This window comes from Solanum stenotomum, chromosome 11, assembly GCF_019186545.1.
Source record: "Solanum stenotomum isolate F172 chromosome 11, ASM1918654v1, whole genome shotgun sequence".
NCBI classification, from domain to species: domain Eukaryota; kingdom Viridiplantae; phylum Streptophyta; class Magnoliopsida; order Solanales; family Solanaceae; genus Solanum; species Solanum stenotomum.
This window is the reverse complement of record NC_064292.1, coordinates 52,995,871-53,020,330: the sequence shown is the minus strand read 5'-3', so window position 1 is coordinate 53,020,330 and position 24,460 is coordinate 52,995,871. Positions and strand designations below refer to the sequence as shown.

The 24,460-nt window shown below is 33.4% G+C and overlaps 2 protein-coding genes across 3 annotated transcripts; one reads left to right on the top strand and one right to left on the bottom strand.

Annotated features, from left to right (window-relative positions):
• Nucleotides 1-6,997: 6,997 nt before the first annotated feature.
• Nucleotides 6,998-17,088, top strand: LOC125843641 (type II inositol polyphosphate 5-phosphatase 15). Of its 2 annotated transcripts, XM_049522793.1 has the most exons (11): nt 7,000-7,945; nt 9,060-9,315; nt 10,579-11,380; nt 12,476-12,606; nt 13,201-13,285; nt 13,858-14,023; nt 14,126-14,166; nt 14,552-14,816; nt 14,969-15,092; nt 15,402-15,762; nt 16,392-17,088. In XM_049522793.1, the coding sequence occupies exons 1-11, from the start codon at nt 7,060-7,062 to the stop codon at nt 16,746-16,748; spliced, it is 3,474 nt and encodes a 1,157-aa protein (XP_049378750.1). In that variant the 5' UTR covers nt 7,000-7,059; the 3' UTR covers nt 16,749-17,088. The 2 variants fall into 2 exon arrangements, with proteins under 2 accessions (XP_049378749.1, XP_049378750.1); XM_049522792.1 differs by having other exon boundaries at nt 6,998-7,945; nt 13,858-14,166.
• Nucleotides 17,089-17,843: 755 nt separating this feature from the next.
• Nucleotides 17,844-23,565, bottom strand: LOC125845433 (protein ARV 2). Its single transcript, XM_049524936.1, has 11 exons — nt 23,466-23,565; nt 23,129-23,275; nt 22,435-22,482; nt 22,235-22,324; nt 22,076-22,121; nt 21,212-21,294; nt 21,013-21,107; nt 20,299-20,365; nt 20,123-20,198; nt 18,336-18,538; nt 17,844-18,242 (listed from the first exon to the last, which is right to left on the bottom strand). The coding sequence occupies exons 2-10, from the start codon at nt 23,249-23,251 to the stop codon at nt 18,426-18,428; spliced, it is 741 nt and encodes a 246-aa protein (XP_049380893.1). The 5' UTR covers nt 23,252-23,275; nt 23,466-23,565; the 3' UTR covers nt 17,844-18,242; nt 18,336-18,425.
• Between the last annotated feature and the right edge of the window lie 895 nt (nt 23,566-24,460).

Here is a 24,460-nt window from a genome sequence, read left to right as displayed (position 1 = left end):
ATATATAATCCATGACCATGTGCCAATGAAAATGCCAAGTTCATAGCGTCCATATATCGTACTATATAAAATATTTAGAATGATTAATTGGAGTCAATTCCCTAAATGGTCACCCAAGTTTAGGGAATTGCCTTGAAATATCATTTATGTTTTATTTAGGACTAAAATATCACTCAATTATCACTATTTTCCTCCAAATATACTTGACACTTCAAAAGCCTCACTCTCTCCTAATTGGCATGACATGTCATTAAGAATTTTTGTTAAATAATAGACTAATTTAATTCATCAAACTCATTTAACTAAAATAATGATCGTATTATTTTTTTTAAAGAATATTAGTTTATTAAGAATAAATTTTCATACTTAATAATCTTTTATCATAATTAATTTTTTTATTTTTTTATGCTGTGAAGAATAATTTTTTAAAATTTACCATAATGTCATCAATTTTGAATAATTATGAGAAAATATATTCAAAAAATATTGATATATAAATCACTTATGAATGTCAACCTACATCAATGAATCATATATTATATAATGGATCAATAATATTGAAGGTCTATTAACTATTAAAAAATAATTAATTGGGTGCTTTGAAATCCATATATACTTACAATATCTTTCTTTGAAAATAAAATAGAAAGTGAATAATATTTATATTAGAAAATAAAATTTTGATCTTTATTTATCAACATATTAATCTCATATAATATGTATATTATTGAATAAAAATAGGCAATTCAATTAATTATTACTTGTATTTCATGAATTTGGGATGATATATAATATATATTGGTGTTTAATTGTATGAGAAGTTAAAATATAATATAATATAATATAATATAATATAGAATAAAAATTTTAATTAAAAAAAGTTAAATAATAATTTTCTCTTTCTTACCAACTTTTTTGTCAACCTTACAAATTTATTTGAATATTTTTATGAAAAAAATTGCTTAAATTTTTTGAATAATTTACTTAGGAATTTTAAAAATTACAAGGTAATAATTGCACAAAGAAGTTTTTTCATTGAATTTTGTTTGGTAAAAATACATAAAGGAATTAGATTTTTATTTTTTTTTAATAATCTTCATAAATTCTCATGTAATTTATATATTTGTTTTGTAGAGACATAAGTTTGATGAATTAAATAGGTCTATTATTTTTTAAAATGATGATTTAATGACATGAAATATCAACTAGAATAGAAGAAGACTTTTGAGCCATTTAGTATTTGTTTTTGTATAAAAAATATGATATTATTCACTTTCTATTTTTTCAAAAAATATAATAAAATGGTACGCATGAATTTCAAAGTACTCGATTAATATTATTGTAACAGTTAATTGACCTTTAATATTATTGATTCATTATACAATTTATGATTAATTGATGTAAATTAGCATTCATGAGTGATTTGTATATCAATATTTTTTTTTGAATGTACGTGTTTATAAATATTCAAAATTGATGATATTATAGTACGTTGTAAAAACCTATTCTTCATAACATAAAAAAAATAAAAAAGTTTAATTATGATAAAAGATTCTTAAGTATGAAAATTTATTCTTAATAAACTAATATTCTTTTAAAAAAAAAATAATACGATCATTATTTTAGTTAAATGAGTTTGATGAATTAAATTAGTCTATTATTTTTAAAAAATTCTTAATGACATGGCATGCCAATTAGGAGAGAGTGAGGCTTTTGAAGTGTCAAGTATATTTGGAGGAAAATAGTGATAGTTGAGTGATATTTTAGTTCTAAATAAAACATAAATGATATTTCAAGGCAATTCCCTCAACTTGAGTGACCATTTAGGGAATTGACTCTGATTAATTGTAAGAAATATTAGAAAAGTTTGGGGAATCGTGCTTCAAAATTGATCTTTCAAATGTATTAGCTTAGTTGTGCCGAGCACGTGTTCCAAAAAAAAAAAAGTTACTACATTTTAATATTTAGAAACATAATTTTAAATTTTTTATTTTATCATGAAATAATTCATAACCAACACAAATATCTGAGATTTATTTTAAATCTCAAATTTCAAAAAAAATAAAAATCTTCAGATTACATGTCTAACCAAACGATGTCACGTAAATTAAAATGGAAAGGGAAGAGTAAAATTGAAATTTACAAATTATATTTCAATGTGGAAAAATTTATCTTGTTACTTGTGTTATAGTTATACTTAGTTTAATTTTTATTTATGTACAAAGCAAGTAAAGTAATAAAATAAAATACCATGGATACAATATAAATTAAAAATACTCATATAACACAAGTGGAATTAAACAAATCATTTGTATTAATAAAAAAAATTAGAACTCAATTACAGCTTTGAAATAGTAATTGTAACAGTCAGATTATTAAATAACAATTAAAAATTTATTGAAATAACAAATAATTAAGAATAACAATAATAATGAGATGAAAAGCTTAGACTCTACGAATGATCCGAAAATGAGAGGAATAAGATTCTTTACTTAACATTTAACATAATCTTTAAGAAAATCCGCAAGCAATAATTTGTTTATTCACTTTGCCACTTGTTTCCTTAACTTGGATTTCAAGCATATTTACTAAGGAAAAACTACGCGGTTAAGCAAACTTATACTACTTAATTAGTCATCATAGCTATAGTTTGCTATAATTATCACTCACGATTAACATTAACCGTTAATTACGTGGGCTAGGTTCGAGTTTGTATAATTAGTTTCGTTTGTATATTTCGCCACATTTGTATAATTCGCAACTAGCAATTCTCCGTTTGATTTGTGTTTGTAAACAATGGTTTGTATTTGTGTATGACGATGATTTTCTTTGGTTTTTCAATTTTATGAACACATACATTCAATCTTTTTTTGTATAACTTTTTAATGTTTGTAGGAACGTATAGTTTTCGGATTTTGTATAATATAATTTATATAATGTAATTTGTATAATATAATTTATATAATTGTTTAAAGTTCATATGTTTATGTTTGTATCAATTCATTATTTTGAGTTTTATCATATTTGTATAATTCCAGAATTTGTATTACTCAATTATACAATCGAGATGCAAATTATACAAATTATTATCATCTCTCGCTCGCCTCTCTCCTCCCTCTTTCAATCTCGCTCGCCTCTCTCCTCCCTCTCTCATTCTTGCTCGCCTCTCTCCTCCCTCTCTCATTCTTGCTCGCCTCTCTCCTCCTCTAACATGTAGATATGAATCGTAATTAGCAAACTATAGTTATAGAGCCTGATTAAGTTATTTTGAGTGGCTATATGTGAAAATTTTCAATTTTTTAATTATGTGCATAAAACAATAAATCAAGAATTTATGTGGCAATACTTTATTTTTTTTCAGTTACCATTATTTCCTACTCTAAATAATCAAGGGACCAAAGTTCGCTGTGTAAGTGCTTGCACATTATTTTATTAAGAATATACATACATAACATTAGGAAATGAACCAACAAATGTTACGATCGATTGGTAAGTACTCATTCATCTATAACAAGAGATAATTGTCTTTGTTAGAGAGCATTTTTACCCCTAATATAAGACTTCTCAGTGCTTATCTGAACTTAATTAGTTCGACCACAATACGTAAAACTTCTCAACACAAATGGAAATTTAATCAATTCTAATACAAACATTGATTATCGAGTGAAAAAACTAAAAAGTTTATCAAAATATGAAATACCCTACCATTGAAATTAGGGAAAATAATGCATATAAGCAAACATATACTAGTTAATTAGTAACATAATTATAGTTTGCTTTAATTACAATTCGCGATCTACTTTTAGCTATAATTACGCGGGTCAGCTTTTTAGTTTTGTATAATTCACACGTTTGTATAATTCGGAATTTGTATAACTGTTTACACTTCTGAGGTTTGTAATTATATAAAATTTTCATTTCGAGTTTATACAAAACTAACTGAATTATACAAATGTACTCGCGGATTATACAAACCTGCAAATTATACAAATCTACGAATTATACAAACGAGAGCCCGTAAATATGTAAACTATAGCTATAGAGCATAATTAAGTTTATTATAGTGTCTATTTGTGAAAGTTCGCCTTGAAATTATATGCATTTATGTAGATCCTTTTCCCAAAATAGATTATATTTTTCCCCAAAGTTGCATGAGGATATATATAGAGAGAGTGAAGTACAAGTAAAGTTCTTCTACTTTTTGGATGGGCCGACTTTGAATACTTTAAAGCCCAAAACTATAATGATCTTGATCAAATTTAGGCCCACTTTAGAAAAGTCTATTAATTTGTAACCACTTTTACATTTTGGTGGATATTAGCTTATTCTTGTATCTATTTTCTCTAATTAAATTCATCTAGAAAAATTAAAACTCATACGAAGGAACGATGGCACGCACATATATTGATTTTTTGTTTGGGACTGAGATATAGTAATTATTGTTTTTTTTATATGGATGATTCTATACATTGAGAAATTACGCATAGTGTAATTACTAATTAGAATGATAAAATACACGCACATATTTTTTATAGTATTATCATTTTTAAATGCAGGTCATTAATGCAAAGATTAGGTCATCCTAAATCAAAATATAGCTATCGAGAACAAAATAAGATTTGTGGATTTAATCACTAAGAATAGAGTTAAAGATTTTTTTTTTTTTATCATATTAAACTTTTAATATTTCCTTCAATATTTATACCTAAGCAAATATTGACGGACTTTATAAAAATTATTTTTGAACATTTATCGAATTATTAAAATAATTTAATAGATAATAGAATTAATATAAATCTAGTTAAACCAAAAAATGAACTCATTTTTAATGATTGTTCTTATTATGATAGACACTTTGACCGAATAATACATTTTTTCTTTGTGTGATTGATGAAGACTTAAATTTGCAAGAAGGGATGGATTGAATTTTTATTGAAAAGTATATAATAAAACGTCATCATAATAATTGTATTAATTAATTTATTCCTTTAAATAGATATTGTTGAAAAATGAAACATAAAGAATCTGATATATACACGTTCCACGTAGCAATGTAATAGGCAAATTCTTCTTCATATGATATAATATGAATAATTATATTATTTTTTTGCCGACCTATCATCTATATTTGAAAAATAAAAATAAAGTTAGACTTTTTTTTCTTTCTAAAAACACACACAAAAGAATTGGGGGTAAAGAGATTACAAGATGCGTATTCGACTCTCGCTCATTAGGTGAAAAACTAAAAGTTCAAATAGTCAATTAATTTTTCAACGAATGAATGAAGTTTGACTTAGAAATGGTATTCTAAAATTCATGATGTATTACTCTTTTCGTTCGCTTTTAATTTATTTGTCCATTATATGAAAAATAGATGTTGATTTTTATTTGTTTAGTTTAAAAAACCAAGAGTTACTTTAATGTTTAAATGACTTATAATAATTGAAAATGATAAAGTAAAATTATCATTTCACTTAATATTTCTTAAAGGAATATGTCAAATCGAATATGAAGAAATAAATATAGATAAAGGAAGGATAAATTATACTCTAATATCCTCCAAATATCTTTTTTTTTTTTTTTTTTATTTGGCGTTTGATACTTACATTAAAATTCTTATTAGATTTGAATTGACGTCAAGAAATTTCATATTAAATAATAAAATCTCTAACAAAAACGACTCTGTACTTTGAAGAATTCCAACCCAACATCGTGTCACCATAATAATTGTTAAACTACTATTAAGGAAATATTATTTTATATATAGTTGAGCAATTTCGATAATTGATATCTTATTATTTATAGGTGAACAAAGATGTTTTAATATTGAGAATCATCCCATTTTTATATTATTATATTAGAAAGTAAAAAAATTCAAGTCAAACAATATTTTTCTTATTATATAATATTCTTACATTTGAAATAAACATAAATAAACTTAGATTTTGTTTTAATAAAAGGAAAAAGAGTAACATTAATATTATTTTTTTCCAAAAAAAAAAAGAAATAAAAGAATTATGAACAAGAAAAACATAAATGCATGGTCTTAATATATACCAATTGTTATCCATAACTATCTCTAGAAATTTCAATGATAAAGTTTTTAATTTAACTAATAATGCTATATTGCTTCCAAATATTATTCAATTTAGAATCAAATACCAAATAAATTTACAAGAAAAGAAAAGGTAAGATAATGTTTGTCCCATAAGAGAATTACATGGAAAATGACAATTTCTAAATAATTCATTTAAATTTTCATTTCGAAGAGACATGTGTCCTACGACAATAATGATAATGACTTATTGTTACTCAATTAATTGACAAATGTCTTATAGAAAACAACTTATCAATGCCAAACCGATGCCCCGCAAAGATGCCCAAATTGATTGAGTAGGTGATCTCCCGATAGAGGGAAAGGAGGGCACCTTCACGCTTGAAACCCCCTCTCGATTAAGTTCGTCGCACAAGCTTGCTTAGTGTGTGTAATTTGAACGAACTTGTTACACTAGCTTGTTTAGTGCGATTTACTTCTTTCATGTGGTTTGGAGACTTGTTTTCGAATTGGATAGTGATGTGGCTGTCAGTTTACATGTCAATAAGAAAATATTCAAATAATAAATTTTCGTAGGAATATTTGAAGCAAATAATACAACAGAACAATATAACTTATCATATCCTCATAATAGAAACTCAACATTACGTAATTACTCAAAGTAGGCAGTTGACTATAGGTTTCAAATATATTTTACTTTAATTAAAATTTAATCGAGTCAAAGCTAAATTGTATTTGATTATACTTTTAAATTCGTATCTCAATTTCTAACTCCGCACCCGACTTTAAATACCTTCTTTTAAAATAAGTGCAATTAACATTAAAAATCATAAAAGAACAAAAAGAATAAAAAGACAGAATAATAATGAAAATTAAAAAATAAAAAGAATAATAACATAAATTCAACTTTTTTTTTTCTTTCTAATAAACCCCTTTATCTTCGTTGTTATGTCCAAAATCCCCCAAAACAATTCTCTAGATTTTCGCGATAATCTTCTACCGAAATGGATTCTCGAATCGACGACGACGACGGCGATCTTCTAGCTTCTAGTTCAAATATCTCCGGTCGCCGGAATTATCATTGTTACAGTGAAAAATTCGTTTTCAACTCCGACTCCGATTCCGACGACGTCGCCGGCGCCGGAGATGTCAATAGAGTCGGAAGTTCCGGCAGGAAATTTAGCTTCGATGAGACGGAGCGAACTCCGAAATTGTTTGACCGGTTCTACGGCTCTTCATCTTCTGATGATGAGGAGTTCAGTTCCGGTTCAGGTCAAAATGGCGTTGTTCGGAAACGGCTTGATAATATGATTCAATTCCTTGACCGTAAGATTTGTTCGGAAACAGCTGCTTCTAATAGTAATAGTAATGTTAAGAGTCAGTCTCAAGGTCTTCCTGAGTTTTCAGGTAAAGGTGGTGGTGCTGGCATTTTCAAGTTGCCTGTACGTGCCGCAGTGCATCCTGATCGTCCGCCATCATTGGAATTACGGCCACATCCGTTGAGAGAAAGGCAAATTGGGAGATTTTTGAGGACTGTATTGTGTACGGACGATGGATCTCAGCTATGGGCTGGGTCGGAGTGTGGAGTTAGGTTGTGGAATTTGTCGGATATGTATGAGGCTGCTCAAGAAGAAGAAGAGAATGAGGACTTTGAGGATGCTGCACCTTTTCTGGAGTCTGTTAGGACTTCACCAACGTTGTGCCTTGTTGAAGATGCTGGGAATAGGTTGCTATGGAGTGGACACAAAGACGGTAGAATCATGTGTTGGAAGATGGACAGTGAAACTAGCAGTAGAGAGAAAGGCGCTTGTGGAAAAGCTGCTTTGAAAGAAGTGTTATCGTGGCAGGCTCATCGCGGTCCAGTTCTTTCCATGATCATGACTTCCTATGGTAAAGTTTGAGTTTTTTTTCGCATACCTATCTGTGCAATTGCATCAACTGTGCAATGTTTGTGTTGTGTAAATTGCAAGTAGTTTCTATATTGCATTTTTGGCACTTTAGATTCTAAACTTTGGTAATGTAAGCCCTTGAATGTGCTTGATCATCTTATACGAGCTGTTAAAAAAGTTCATGCTTTTATTATTCTGCGATTACAGTAGTAAATAGGCAGTCGGGTAGGCAAAGCCTAGGATAAAAGATCACTCATATACTATTTTTTTTTTACCTTTGGTGCTGAAGGAACAAAAATGTACTTGCAGTATTTTTGCAGGTCAAAGTGAGGTTACATATCAGTTAGCTGCAACTATTAAATTGTAAAGGGCACTACCTATCTGTCTGAATAGTTTGCCAAATCACTTTAGCTTTCAATAAATAACTCGACTTTTAGAATATTTCATCTTTTTGACAAGTTTTAGGGTCATTTCATGTGGTTTGCAGGGAAAATTAGGAGATTATAAGATAATGTTGATTTTCCCAAAACACTTAATTACTTATCAAAAAAATAAAATAGAAGAAGAAGATAAGTTCGAATAGTGTAGGCGTTAAGATGCTATTGTATTTATGATGAGATAGGATTAGGAGGGTTGTTAGTCATGTTGTAGTGCAATGGTGTTGGAGAATTTATATCCCTTACTAGAGAGAGAGAAACTTTAGCTATACTCTGTGTTATCCAGTTCAATGGCCGTGATCCTTCCCCACAAGTAAGCAGTTCAATGTAGCCAAGAAAACAACTTGCTATCATGATGGCTGCTACTGAAAGAAAGAAGAAGCTCTGAGCTTGCAGCCTCTCTTCTGCTACCAGAAATAGTTTAGATGGATCTCCTTTTCACTCTTGACTTGCAGTGTGATGCACTGATATCCAGAGTGGCCTTCTTGGTGTCTTTTTTCTTATTGATGAGTGAAAGTAGTTCCATTGAAAAGGGGAATGGCATAATGCCGGTTTTAGGATCAACAAAAAGTAAATGTTAGTGGTAGTAGTAACTCTAGAGGGTGTGCTTTCTTTTACTTATCTTTATAAATAAAAAAGGGTGTGCTTTATTCTGTTCTGATGTGCAATTTTGTTTAGGCGATCTGTGGTCTGGATCTGAGGGTGGTTCCATCAAGATCTGGCCTTGGGAAGGAATGGAGAAATCGATTGCTCTGATAAATGAGGAAAGGCACATGGCTGCTTTGTCGATAGAGAGGTCATACGTGGATCTAAGGAGCCAAGTTATGCATAATGGAACAGGCAATAGCATATTTTCTGTTGATGTCAAATATATGCTGTCTGATCGCTCTGGAGCAAAAGTTTGGACGGCTGGTTATGTGTCATTTGCACTTTGGTAAGTACCTTCTGAATCATTTTGGAGACGAAGTTCTCCATTTATGTTGTTTTGGTAGTTTTTGCATTGTTAACACCATTTACTTTAGAATCACTTAATGTTACAATGAACAAACTTAATAATGGTATGCTTACCACCTTTGAATTCGATTAATCCTCAGCCATTCATCAATACACTCACAGAGGCATGTCTTTAGTTTAAGATGGATGTGCTAGTCTTGAATTTGTGTCATATTGTTTCGGGCATGTGAAGAGGAGGTGTGCGGATGCATCAGTAAGGAGTTTCTTGACTATAGCAAGAGTTAGGAGAGGTAGAGGTTGGTCAAAGAAACATTGGTGGAGGTGATTAGATAGGATATGACAACTTCAGATCACTGAGGACACGACCCTTCATAGGAAGGTGTGGAGGTTGAGGATCAGGTAGAAAGTTTGTAGATATCCGAGTGTTGTCGCCCGTTAGATGGGAGAGGCAGGGCGCTAGCCCATCTCCTCACAACCTTATTAGTAGTACTGACTCCGTCCATTTTTACTTGTCTAGTATTGACTTGGCACACCCTTTAAGGAGCAATAAATAGATTGACAATTTTACTGTATCATCCTTTGAATATAATAAATTCAATGCTTTGTGTGAAATGATTATTTAATAATAAGGGTAAATTTGGAACTAAATGATAAATTATCTCTTGATTTTCTAAACTAGACAATTAAAAATGGATATCTATTTTTAGTATAGTGGATAAGTAAAAGTGGACGGATGGAGTAGTATTTTAGTAGTCACGTAGTTTCTTATTCTGGGGTTTATCGGAAACAACCTCTGAGAGGTCTGTGTACACTCTACCCTCCCCAGACTCCACTGTGTTTTGGGACTACACTGGGTATGTTGTTGTTGTAGTTTCTTATTCTTCAAGGTGTTTTACAGTATTTTGCTTTATTTGCTTTGATATTTTGCTGGCATATTTTTCTTGCAACCCTACTTCTAATATCTTCTCTTTTGAGCCGAGGGTCTATTGGAAACAACCAATCTACCCCACAAAGGTAGGGGTAAGGTCTACGTACATCTTACCCTCCTGAGACCCCACTTGTGGGACTACACTACACTGGATATGCTGTTGTTGTAAACCTGTAGTGCATCTGATAGATTATATTTGCATGTCTAAGGTTTTGCTCTGTTAGATTTTGTGTGTGTTCTGAAATGAAATCTAATTTTCAGGTCATCTGGTTCTGATATGTTGATCATTTCTTGTCAATTGCTTTTGCCTTGCAGGGATGCACGGACTCGAGAGTTACTGAAAATCTTTAACACAGATGGCCAGGTTGAAAATATATTAGCAGCAGTAGATCCTGTAATTGAAGATGAAATGAGGATGAAAGTTGTGTCCAATTCAAAAAAGGACAAGTCTCAAAGTTCTATTGGCTTCTTTCAGCGTTCACGCAATGCTATCTTAGGAGCAGCTGATGCTGTCCGTAGGGTTGCGGTAAAAGGAGGATTTGGAGAAGATAACCGGAGGACTGAAGCGTTGATCATTACAGTCGAAGGAATGATATGGAGTGGATGTGCAAATGGATTACTTGTCCAATGGGATAGAAATGGCAATCGCTTGCAAGATTTCCAGTATCACACATTCTCTGTTCAATGCTTATGCACATATGGGTCACGGATTTGGGTAGGTTATGCTAGTGGTTATATTCAGGTATTGGATCTTAGTGGTAATCTACTTGGAGGATGGATAGCTCATAGTAGCCCTGTAATAGATTTTTCTGTGGGTGGAGGTTACGCTTTCTCTTTGGCTAATCATGGTGGTATACGGGGTTGGAGTGTGACATCTCCTGCACCACTGGATGGTATTCTGCGTTCGGAGTTAGCTAGCAAGGAATTTTTGTATACTAGGCTAGAGAATTTTAAAATATTGGCTGGTACATGGAATGTTGGACAAGGAAGAGCTTCTCCCGATTCACTTATATCATGGTTAGGTTCTGCAGCAGCAGATGTTGGCATTGTTGTTGTTGGCTTGCAGGAGGTGGACATGGGTGCTGGTTTTCTTGCAATGTCTGCTGCTAAAGAATCAGTAAGATTTCTCTTTCCCTCTTTTCTCCCCATCCCAGCTATCCTCTCTTCTCTCTCTAAACTGGTGTTACTTTCTTCTCTCAGAAATGTCTAGATAGTTGTTCGACTAAGCTATAAAATGGTAAGAACCCTGTAAATGAGAGGAAGAAGTTTTTAATTGGCCAGTGACTATATGGACGAGAAGAGTCGTCAAAGTTTTAGTCACACTTGAAAGTGCTTCTAATGCTCAAGAACATTTATTTTTGTTATCGCATCCAAACACTATATAGTCGCTCATTTTCTTAAGACCATCAAACCTCTCTTGCTGGAGGTAACTTTGTATGCTGAATGAAGCCATGGGAAAAATACTGATAATTTTGATTGGTAGCTAGACAGGATAAAAACAAGTTACTACAAAAAGTTCATTTCTTATTAGCTAATCTGCTTTTATATATTTGTGTGTGTGTATTCAACGTAGAATATGAGAACCTTCTAAAGATGCCAGGGTCTAAAGGATGCTAATTCATGCTTGTCTTCTCTCTAGGTTACGTTAATTGTCAATTAATAAAAAAAGTTACATGAATTTTCTTTCCTAAAATCTGATTGACCCTAAGAATGGTCAAAATATCATCTAGTGAGAAACTTATCACTAGAATGATTTCATGATCTACTTGAACATACTGTTTTTCCTTCTGTTCTTTCTCTCAGTGCTTTAGTTCGTGAAATATTATTCTCAATATACCAACTACAGAAATGTCATAAATAGAAAAGCTGGGGTTTGTACTTATCTGGAAAGAAAAGGCGCAAATACAAGGAAATAGATCACCCTGTCCTGATAGTAAAGACAAGACATAACTACTTTATATCATCAAAGTGTCTTTTTAATGTTGTAAATTACATGTAATTTTATATTATGGCTCTAGTTAAACTCAAAGAGCCTTTTTAGGATAAAGATGATGTGATCTAGACTTGCATCTTCCTATTTAGCTGTGGGTTACTTTTTTCTATCCATCCTGGTTTCTGTTCCTATGGCAGTTGCATTCTTTGTTATACTATAACCCTTTAGACATACTAATAAAAGAGATGAAAATTTGTAACATTTTAAAGCACATTTCAGATGCAGGTGGGTCTTGAAGGAAGTACTGCTGGTCAATGGTGGTTGGAAATGATTGGAAAAACCTTGGATGAGGGATCAACTTTCATCCGTGTTGGCTTCAGGCAGTTGGCGGGCCTGGTTATTTCTGTCTGGTAGGTATTGCTTATGGATCCTGATTCCAGTGCACAAATCTTGGGTAACTTTGGTATTTAGCTTTTAAGCTGACGTTGTCAGCTCATACTATTGGGTTCTTTGTGTTCTGCTTCAGAGGACCCACATTAGGTTTCACATGACTTGATATGAAATGTGAATTCAATATATGGCTGGTAACGAGAAGTTTACAGTCTTTAGATACCCACATCAAGAATTTTTTCGTCAACACCAACCTCAAGATGCAATATGTTTGTACTAAATAACTTTTCTTTGCATCTTCTCTTTCGACTTAAAGCACGAGTTCCAGCTATTTTGCATATGAAAAAAGACAGACCATTTAACCCTAACTCATCCTTTATTCCAATTATGGAACACAATTTGTAGTCAGATGAATGAAGTCAACTTTCCTGATTATTTTGTATGTAAACGAGGGTTAGCACGTTCAATTTGATGTCTATCTTAACAATTTCCTTTTGATGAATAAATGATCTAATGAGCCGGGGCCTCTAACTTCATCAGAAAAAGAAAAGAAAAAATCTGGGGCCTCTATTTGTACACATGTCTGATATCTGTAAATCAAAACTATTGTTCAGGGTCAGAAGAAATATTAGTCGTTATATCGGTGATGTTGATGTTGCAGCAGTACCTTGTGGTTTCGGGCGTGCAATTGGGAACAAGGTGTGGTTGTGTTCTCCTTTTTGCTATTTCTTGATGGATCTAATTATATTATGCTGAAAGTTGAGAAAAAATTAATTGTTTGGTGGTGACTAGTTGTATTTAGAAACATAAGAGAACAGAATTAGGTACGTTATGATTTAGAACTTCTCTCTTACTTGGAATCACCCTACAACAATTCCTAGGCTTTTGTCATAAAATTAAGCATGATTTCTTCCTGGGCTTTTTTGGAATGTCTTGTTGAAAAATGGGCAACATAGGGAGTCAGATCTAAGTCAAGCTTGTGCCGAAAAAGAAAAAGCCACCAAAAGTACATTTACAGCTCTTTAATACACTAGAGAAAGGAGCACAATTCTATCAGAATACAATTATTCTAACTGCAAGTTTCTTCATATGAACATTAATAATACTACCATAATCTTGAGCTTCCATTGAAACAATTTATTTGTGTGATCCTTATTATGCAAATGTGGGAGTTACTAATCACCATTCCTTAATTCTTTTGGTGTTTTTGACAAGTATGGATACTATTCTCTTATTTGTGGTATTAATTTTGGTTGAGGTCCTCCAAACAGGGAGCCGTAGGATTGAGGATGAGAGTGTATGATCGTACTGTGTGCTTTGTGAACTGTCACTTTGCTGCACATCTAGAAGCTGTCGGTCGCCGGAATGCTGATTTTGACCATGTTTATCGAAGTATGATCTTTAGTCGGCCATCAAACTTTCTCAATGTTGCAGCTGGTATGGTGCCATACCTATTCTCAGCTTGCTTGCTTGCCTGCTCTATGTTTTTAATCTGGGTTGCTTATGGTTCTCGGTTGCCATTGGTACTTCTTGTTGCAGCTGGTGTCTCATCTGCAATTCAAATGCTTCGCAGTGCAAATGTATGTACTTACTAAAATTGTACTCCCTCCGTCCCTTTTTAGTTGTCATGGTTCCCTTTTTTAGAGTCAAACAATAAGAACTTTGACGAATATATTACGATGTATTTTTTCATCATATTGATGCAAAAAATTGCAATTTATAGTACTTTTCGTATAGTTTTTGATTATGTAAATTTTTAGTTTAAAATATCAAATTAATGTAATCTAATTTAACTTTGAAAATTAGTCAAATTGACTTTCGAAAAGCGCAACATGACAACTAAAAAGGGATGGAGGGAATAATAGTCTAGTCTATAATAGTCTTCTTAAAATATTTGCTTCCTTCTTTGGAGCAGTATATTTCAATTGGTACAGAATAAAAAAAACATTGAATTATGCTTGTCAGGGTGCGTTTAACTCTGCAGAAGCAACTCCTGAGCTTTCTGAGGCAGATATGGTTGTGTTTCTTGGTGACTTGAACTATCGGCTTGATGGCATTTCTTATGATGAAGCAAGAGATTTTATTTCCCAAAGGAGCTTTGATTGGCTTAGAGAGAGGGACCAGTTGCATACAGAGATGGAAGTTGGGAATGTCTTCCAAGGAATGCGTGAAGCAGTCATCAGATTTCCTCCAACATACAAATTTGAGAGGCATCAAAATGGCTTAGCAGGTACCTGTAGCTATCAGTTCTGCACTTGACTTTCATATTTTCTAGACAGAATGTAAACGCTTCCCTCTCTCACCTGCTCTCTCTATCTCTCTTGCCCTTCCTGTGTTTCTCTCTTCTGAATGTCTGATTTGGTTATAATGTCTCATTTAAAGGGTATGACTCTGGTGAAAAGAAGCGGATTCCTGCCTGGTGTGACAGGATTTTGTATCGTGATAGCCGTTCCACTTCAGGTTCCACTTGCAGCTTAGATTGTCCTGTCGTCTCATCAGTTCTGCAGTAAGTTTTTCATATAATGTTTCTGTGGCTTTTATTTTTCTTCCTCCAGTTCATTTTGTTTTTCTTTCTACTAAGTAAGACCAAAAATTGGTGTTTCATCTTTCATTTCTCTATTTGCTTTTCAATAATTGTCCCCCCCTCCCCCCCCGCCCCCCCCAACCCACACACTTCTTCTTTTGTCATATTTATGTGTATCAATCATTGCCCACCATTTCTTCTTTTGCCATCTTTTTCTTTTTGTTTTTTCATATATATATATATATTTCTGTTTACTCTGTTCCTACTCTTCTAAAAGCCTCTCCTTGGCAGGTATGAAGCTTGCATGGATGTGACAGATAGTGACCACAAACCTGTAAGGTGCATATTCAATGTGGAGATTGCTCGAGTGGATGAATCAGTGAGAAGGCAAGAATATGGAGAAATCATTAGATCAGACGAGAAAGTCGTGCTTATGCTTCGGGAACTTAATAGAATTCCAGAAACAATAGTCAGCACAAATAACATAATCCTCATGAACTTGGATGCATCCATCTTGCGCATTACAAATAAGAGCGGGAAAAACAAAGCTATTTTTGAAATAATTTGTGAAGGCGAGTCCACTGTTAAAGATGATGGGCAAGTGTTTGATTATCGTCCAAGAGGTTCTTTTGGTTTCCCTCGTTGGCTTGAGGTAACTTCCACTTCTTAAAGTAGAGGTTTGGATCTTCTCTGTCATTGTAGTGCCTGGGGATTGATGGCCAGGGTTCTATGTTGTTGTGAGACTTCCCGTAGTGATTCCTCTCTCCCCCTTTCTTTTTTTACGTTTCCTCTTTCTAATTTTTTTTCTAGAGCTGGAAGATTGGAAGTCACAACCAGCTCAGTCATTCTGAACATTCTCATGAACGTCAGAAATTCTACGCCTCCCTTAGCATCTTATTTAGTTGTGATCCCTTAAAGCTAACTAGACCACAGAGAACGTATGATACATCAATAGCCTTTTGTTATTGCAGAAAACGGAAGTATGGAAATGAAGAAAATGTCGCAGTGAAACATGTTTTTTTATCTAAATGAGAAGACGAAATCGGTGGTAAATGAGCGAAATGGACTTATTCAGAACTGTGTTTTACTCAATTGGATATGGTTAGACCAACACCAAGTTCCATTTGAGAAAGGGTTAGGGTCCCAATGTATCTTCAAAATCTGCTATTCTAGCATGTTGTCCTTAAATGAAGAGCCTATTTACTGTATCTCTTAAGCTAAAATTTTCACTCTAAATATGGGCTTTTAAGAATCTTATGTATTTGGGTTGAACTTCAACAGGTTAATCCTGCAGTTGGCGTCATTGTACCCGACCAAATTGTTGAGATTTCAGTTCACCATGAAGATCGGCAGACACTTGAGGAGTTCGTTGATGGAATTCCTCAAACCTCTTGGTGTGAAGATGCCAAGGATAAGGAAGTCATGTTGGCAATCAAAGTCAGCGGTTGCTTCTCAACAGAAAGAAAATGTCACCGTGTCCGTGTACGCCACTGCTTTTCAGGCAAGCCTTTGCCCACAAAGGTCAGACAAAGCAACTCTGACCATCCCCAGCCAAATGTCCTTCGCCGGTCTGATTTTCAACCCAGTGGCTTTTCGGCTGATGTTGTTGACGACCTAATAAATCTAAACAGTCCTTGACAGCAAGCAAGCATATCTCCAGGTTGAACCTCAACAACACCCAATTTGTGTGTTTCACTACAACGAACAACCAAAGCGATGTGTTTCTGTAAATAATCACCGAAGGGACTATTGTACAACTTCTCGATAGGAAATTTTCGTTGCATATGTCAAATTCTTTTGAGTTGGCCACTTTTCGAATTATTCAGGCAGTCACTTATTGATAAGTGTATAACATAAATTGCACATATGCAATAACATAGAACTAGTTGTGTATGTAATCATGTAAGGTATTTGAGTGAGTGGTGCATTGAGTTGAACCCTTCTGTAAGTTGTGGGGTGTGGGTTTGACCTCTTTTCTGAGTATTCTTTTTTGATACACTCCTTGTTTCTACATTTCTCTGTTTTGGGAGGAGAAATGTGTAATGTTAAAAACTTTTAACAAGAAAAGGAGGCATGTGATGTATTTAATGTTTTCCCCCTCTTTAGCATTGTGTTTTGTTATTCATTTTTTAAAAAAGCAATGCATGTATTCCAGTTACTACTTGGGTTTAATGCAGTTGAGTCGAAGATCTTTTGAAAACAACCTCTCTATCTTCTCGAGGTAGTGGTGAGGTCCGCATATATTGTATCCTCCCCAGATCCTACTTAGTAGGATTTCACTAGGTATGTTATTATTGTTGTATTCCAATTACTAGGGTTATATCGAATGAGAAACAAAGAAATTGGACATCGCTCTTCTTGTTATAAGTGAAATTGTGACGCTTAGGAGGTTAAATAATAATGAAACAATTTAGTGGAGCAGTCTTGCTTTTTGAGGGTTTAGACTTGTTGGTGTTTGTCAATGTACTAGTTGTATTATTGAAACTCTTGGTATCAGAATCTATCATCTATTGTCTATTATGTTTCGATTATCCTATTATTTTGTTGTTCTTGTTCCTTTCTTTGCATTATTCCATGATTAGTACATTGTTTTCTTCTTCTTTGTACTTAGATTTGTTGCACTTAAGCCGGGGGTCTTATGGAAACAACCTCTCTACCTCCACGAGGTACTGATAAGGTCTGCATACACTCCGCACTCTATGGACCACTTGTAGGATTTTACTGGGTAAGTAGTTGTTTCAACTCATTGAATCATCCTAAAAGACAATTAATTGTGGTAATAACAAAATAATAGTCCTAATACATGTTCTCCTGACTTGGAGTTAACCTACATTATAAAATGGACTGTTATACAGAGAACATAAATATATCTCTATTGAAAACATGAAAAAATAGAACAACTAGTGTTATCATAGTAAGAGTACCAGTGCCCATATCTCCATGTTTGATCGTAGGCATCTCCGCGATCACCAGAGTCAAATTTTCCTATCTGAGAACACACCACCTTGCTTATTCTAGTACGTTGGATAAAGGACGGGTAGGAAATGTCAAAGACAAAAAGAAATGAGGAGCTTTCAGGATACCCAATTCTAATCAGACGGTTCTGAAGCAACACAGGATGAGATCTTCAGCCTAAAACCAACATATCAACGACAATATATTAGATTCAAAAGTTGTTGAAGATCAACGTAGAGGACGTGATTTAAGTAACCTCTGTTGCATTACCTGAACCGTTTGGAGGTTTGAAGTTACTCTCAAGCCAATGCCAAGATGCAACCATTAAAAGAGTATGGATTTATGAACTCTGCTGAATGACTACCAAAGAACTAGCTTTTGATATGTTCCTAGACCTTGAGTAACAAGGAATTTCATGGCATGTGCAGCAAAGCAGATCCATATGCATCGAATCATGACCGCATCTGTGATTACTGGTTCACAATCGGGTAAAGTATGTCAACAACAACATATACAGTGTGATCCCACAAGTGGGCTCTGGAGAGGGTAAGGTAGATAGAGAGGTTGTCTCAAATAGACCCTCAGCTCAAAAGAAGTTTAATCAAAGCAGGATTGAAAGATAAGAAATAATGACAACAAAATAACAAGATGAAGTGATGAACAAAGTAAAGAAGCATCAGGCAGTACGATAAAGTATGGCATCGAACACAAAATACAAAGTCTTCTGATAAAAAGTCCAGAGCAATGCATGGAGAAGTCTGATAGCATGTTTTTGCTTCTTGTTTGCAAGGCAAGTATTTGATCTGATTCTATTTTTACATTACCATGGGAAGCTTGATGTACTAGAATTTCTTTCTACTTGTCCGCCCAACAGTTGAAAAACTATACCTATTAGAAGAGAGAGTTCCTCCGGAAGAGTGTCTTTTCTCAAGCCCTTGAAACCCCAATCGAAAGCTAAAAAAAATTCCGCCATAGGGTGTATATATAAAGCTTCTATGGGGGCAGAATGCTTTCTTTTTTTTTGGGTGGCAACAATTGGCACTTTCGGGACATGAGGAGGATTCAGAAGCAGGAAAAAAATAAGGTAGACTACACCAAGAAGCAACTATTAAAACCAAGATATGACCCATTAAATGCTATAGGAATATTAGTGATATCTAGGGATCAACCAACAGATAACAACTCTATTCATATAATTCAAAATGTTCAATATCTGAATAGGCATCAACCTAACTCAACAGTTACGGCAGTGCTAACATTATTTATCTTTGGATGACCACATGTTTGGCACTGAGACAGCAATTTAACTCCTCGTCAATATTCAAACCCATATTCACCACATTCTGGTTCCTTATTTTCCCCCCTTCATCTTCAACAATCCACACCGTACTATATCCATGTGCATGGTTGTACTTTATGTCCCGTCAAGGCTCACTGTAACCCACTCTGCTAATCTTTGTTATACTGATCAAAACCTCTAAATTCTTAGAAAAACATGGAATTCTACCTCTAAGATGCCAATGTTAGTTTTTATATCAATCCAACTCCTGAGAGGAAGGATAAAACATCGACACCTCTAGGCTCTGATGATGAATCCTACCAACTAATACCTTCACACCCAAAGTCACAAAGCATACATTTTCATCTTTAAGCCTTCCAAAGGGACACAACCAATGACATTTAACTAGATCAAAGAAAAGTTACACCAGCAGGCAACTGAATGTCTAAACTAGCGGGCAGACCTGGCACACCAAACTTTCAAAATGTGGACAAATTAGCTTTGGCCTCGAAAAGTTAATGCCTGAGCCTACTCACTAATCCGCAACCCTGATGCATATTATATTAAAGAATAGCACCAAGAGAGTGCAGAGGATGAGTAGAACAACCATTTTTAATATGGATTAAACTTGAATGACCTAAGTTTTCACATTGGAGATGGAAACAGAAAGCTCTCATGGCAAAAGGTTAAATCCACTGTCAGGCGAATTTCATAAGCTGACAAATTGTCTAGTGCACATACTTCAAATTTCAAATTAACTTCGAAAAGAACTTCTTACCCAGTAATGCCAGTGCATTAGATGACAAGACAAACATTTTAATGATGAAAACAACTGAAGAGGGAAATTCCCACACCTGTAAATAAATAAAACATTAGTAGAAAAGTATTACTGTGAAACAAGAAAGTTTTCTAAGTAATTGATCCACTATGGACAAATGACAGCAAGGAACATACCATCATGGCAATAACAAAAATCTTGAAGTAACTCGAAACGAGGATCGAAAGCAATATATGCTTACACCTGTTGCCAAGTACACAATAATCATAATCAACTTCAACTCCAAAAATGTTTATGCTAACTCGATGTCTGAGGAAATCATTTAGACTAAAACCTCTTCTCACATGAGATGTTTCTTTTTCAATTAAATTATTAGAGGTAATCATTGATCCTTAGTGACTCCAACTGTGCGAGCCAACCCGAAATAAAAGAAAGATAGGATTATCAATTCTCTACTCAGTAAGAAAGAGTGAATTCCAGTCTTAGATAGGTTTAGAAAAACTCAAGTGACACTAGAAACTCTAAAGCTCCGTAAAAACCTTTTTTTGAAATTGGTAACATGTTATATTCATCAGCTCCGTAGAAACCTTAGGCAATCCTTGTCTGCAGGGCTAACAAAATTGTTATACTTGAAATGGCTTTTAATCAGCAACTCACATAGATTGTAAAATATATAGAGGTTCAGCACGTTGCTCATAGAATGGTTAAATCATACCCAACAGGAAGTTTTGTCTAGTACGTCATGTAGAATAATATGCAAGGGAAATGGTGTCAAACATTTTCGAACGTCCAAAAAGAGAAAAGGAACATTTATTTAGCGAAAGAGAGTATTAAACATCAAAACAAATATAAACTGAACTACTAAACTGCAAGATGAAGGAAAGCTTTACCTTGAATCTCCTATTTTTGCATTCAGAAACTTCCTTGTGCCAAATAGAATTATGCCAAGGAACACGAGATTCCCAAAGAAGACGCCCATGAGCACCTAACAACAGCAACCACCACTTTAAGCTTACAGCAAAGATCTAGATTGACAGGGGGAACGGATAGGCACTGAAATAGAACTAATACAAATTTCAAGGTGCATACCTTTCCACAAAGCCCCAGAAATGAGGCAAAGCTTGCAGGCAAACTCCTCTCATCTTGAGTTGTGCATACCGCCAACATTTGGTCTTTTCAAGTTAAGGCCATTAAACAATGCATGCTTAAAGGCTGCCCTCTTTAGGGACAGAGGGCTGCCATTGAATTCTCTTCCACTGAACTGGAATTCGATTCTTTCAGTTCAATAAAGCTCAGTAGATTAAATACATTGTCCCGAGATTAAAATCACACACTCACAAGAAGAGAAAAGATAAACACACTTATAATTGAAAATAAACAAACGTCATGTCAAGGAGAAAGACTTTAGAATTAAAATTTATACATCTGATGTGTAATTACAAATAGTTGGTTAGAGAAACTTACAAGAAATAGTTAATTCTTTAAATTATCATATGGTCACAACCTAACAAGAGGGGTAAACTAAACCATCAATAGGTATGCTACCAATGCAATACTAAAGGATTACATATTGCAATATCTGGTCCATGAAGAAAGAGTAACTTTCTATATATGGAAGGAAAAGAACAAAAGAGTTTTTGAAGGTCAGGCTAACAATACTCTGAAGATCAAATCTGTCCATCTATATCTTTGTTATCTAGTTGGATCAGGATGGATTTTGTAAATGAAGTAGAAACCTTATTGCAGTCTGTAGATAGCTTGCAATAGAGGGTTTCCGTTTTTCTTGTGTTTTGAACTTTTGGTGTACTCGAACACAATCTTTGTGCTATATCAATAATACTTAGCCTTTTCAAAAGAAAAGGTATCTATAATAATTTGTAAAAATGTCGAAATACACAAAATATAGATAAACACTTGATATTGGTACATATAAACTGGAGACTAGAAGGATACAAGCATCTAAAATCAGGAAACCCAAAGATAATTTCCATAACAAGACCTGCATAAAAGAACAAAAAACAATCAAACGAGAAAAAGAGAACACAGTGGGTTTGTAATGCAATGTCTACATATACACAACAAATAATGAATTAGAAATACAGAATTAGATACCTCATTATGCAAAGTCTCTCTCGAGAACCTATTGTAGAACAAGTGTCTGTAGGCTTTAATTTTATGCAAAATCAAGTCAATGACCAATATCTACATTCCAAACAAACAATTAGGAACTAAACCAAGAATGAAGTCTATACGTATAACTTGTGTTCTATCTCTCCCTTTTTCTTTTCAAATTCATTTTTTGTATCAATTACCATAAGTTCACATTCAATGTACTCATCAGCAACTGCTTTGCAATTTCCCTGCATAAAGTTAAGCATCCAAATCAATGTTACAAAAAGCACTAGTATATATGGTCTGTATATTGGATATAAATTCCTACAGGCAGGAACAGGTCCAGCATGGTTCATGCAGGTTCACGGAACCCATTAGCTTTTGCTCAAACTCTATATATTGAAATATTCACACCGAATATCTAAAAATATTTTGACTATGAACCATTATAATTGTATATTAACTTGAAATCATTGTAAGAACCCATAAACAACCAATCCTAGATCCACCTCCGCCGCTGCCAGCAGCTCGATCCCAGAAAAATAATACTCCATTCATTTCAAACTGTTCGTCTTACTTTCCTGACTGTTTCAAAAAGAAAAACTCTTTCTGTTTTTGATAACTCTTTAATTCTAACTTTCCACATGAAATGTTTAAAACTACAAGATTAAAGAACATTTTGGTACATTTTATGTATCTTTAGTTTCACATATCACTTTTCACCTTGAAGTTAAAAACTACTTTTTTCGAATACTCACGATTTTCATGCCCAAACGCCCCTAAAACTAACATGATTCAAATGTATCGAGTCAAAACCATACAAACAAATTGAAACAGAACGAGAAAGATCTATATGCTGTTCATGAAATTATAAGGCAAGGAAAGAAAAAATACGCATTTCATGAGACGGATATTGCCAGGAGAGTACTGTATGTAAAGAGTTGTAACTGAGAATCCACACTGAACACATCTAAAGCTGATCTCCTTTTCACTTTCAGTTCCACATTTTATCACCATTTTGCACAAAAACCGAGCTCAACACTGTAAAAAAAACACAAAAAATTTATATAACAGAAATTTTTTTTTAAAAACTGTTCACTCACAAAAGCATTTGAATAGGTAATTTCAACAGCTTAACTTCTGATGATTTTTTAAAATCCAAATTTGCATATATGATGCTTTATCTCTCTAAAAAAAGTGTAAATTGTAGAGAGAGAAGAACGGAATTTACATTTTCTGTCGTGATTAACTCCGATGACCGGCAACGGCGACCGATGGGGGACAGTGGGGATCTGGAGACCCAGAATTTTCCTTTTTCATTTTTTTTTATCTTTCAGGATTTTTCTTTAATAATTTCAATACTTTTTTTTAAAAGAAAGAGTCAGAAACGACATCGTTTGTTTCATTAATTTAGATCCTATTTAGTTTTGAAAGCTTCCTTCTTTATCACTTTTTCTTTGCTAAATACATATATTTGGCACATTTAGTAATTTACTCTGTACATATTTTAATAAAGATACATGTATCTAGTATAAAAAAAATATATGAATATATTTATTAGTGTATCTGTGCATAAAGAGAGCGGAGGAGAGAGAAGAAAAATTGAAGTATTTGATAGAAAAAAATACATGTATATAGTATCAAAATATACGTATGTAGTATTAAAAAATGTATTGATACATTTGTTTGAGTTGTGACTTACACCTTGTTTGGAGGGTTGTTACATGTTGTATTGTATTGTAGTTTTATTTAAATTTTATGTATCCTATCATTTAAATTCATTGATAAGTAATGATGAAAAGTATGATTTTATGTAACAATTGATCTAGTGTGATCGCATCGTTACCTTAATATTGAGATTAAGCCTTACCCAAATTAATTGTTATATAAATCGATTCTAACAATGTGATCACACCAGATCAATTGTGGTCATTGTCATTTCTTTAAATTTATTGTTAAGTAAGGATGAAAAGTGTCATTTAAACATATTGATCCTAGTCATAATAGGAAAATAAAGAAGAAAAAAGTATGCCCCTTTGGAATTTGATTTTGTTTCTACAAAGACTTCAGATTTTGTTGTCCTTCCACTAGGTTATGATAGCTAATTAAACGCAATCACCACCACAACAACATTACAACAACAATATACCCGTGAAATTTCATAAGTGAGGTCTGAAGAGAGTAGAATATACGCAGATTCTTGTTGTTGACCTGAACGCGAAGTTT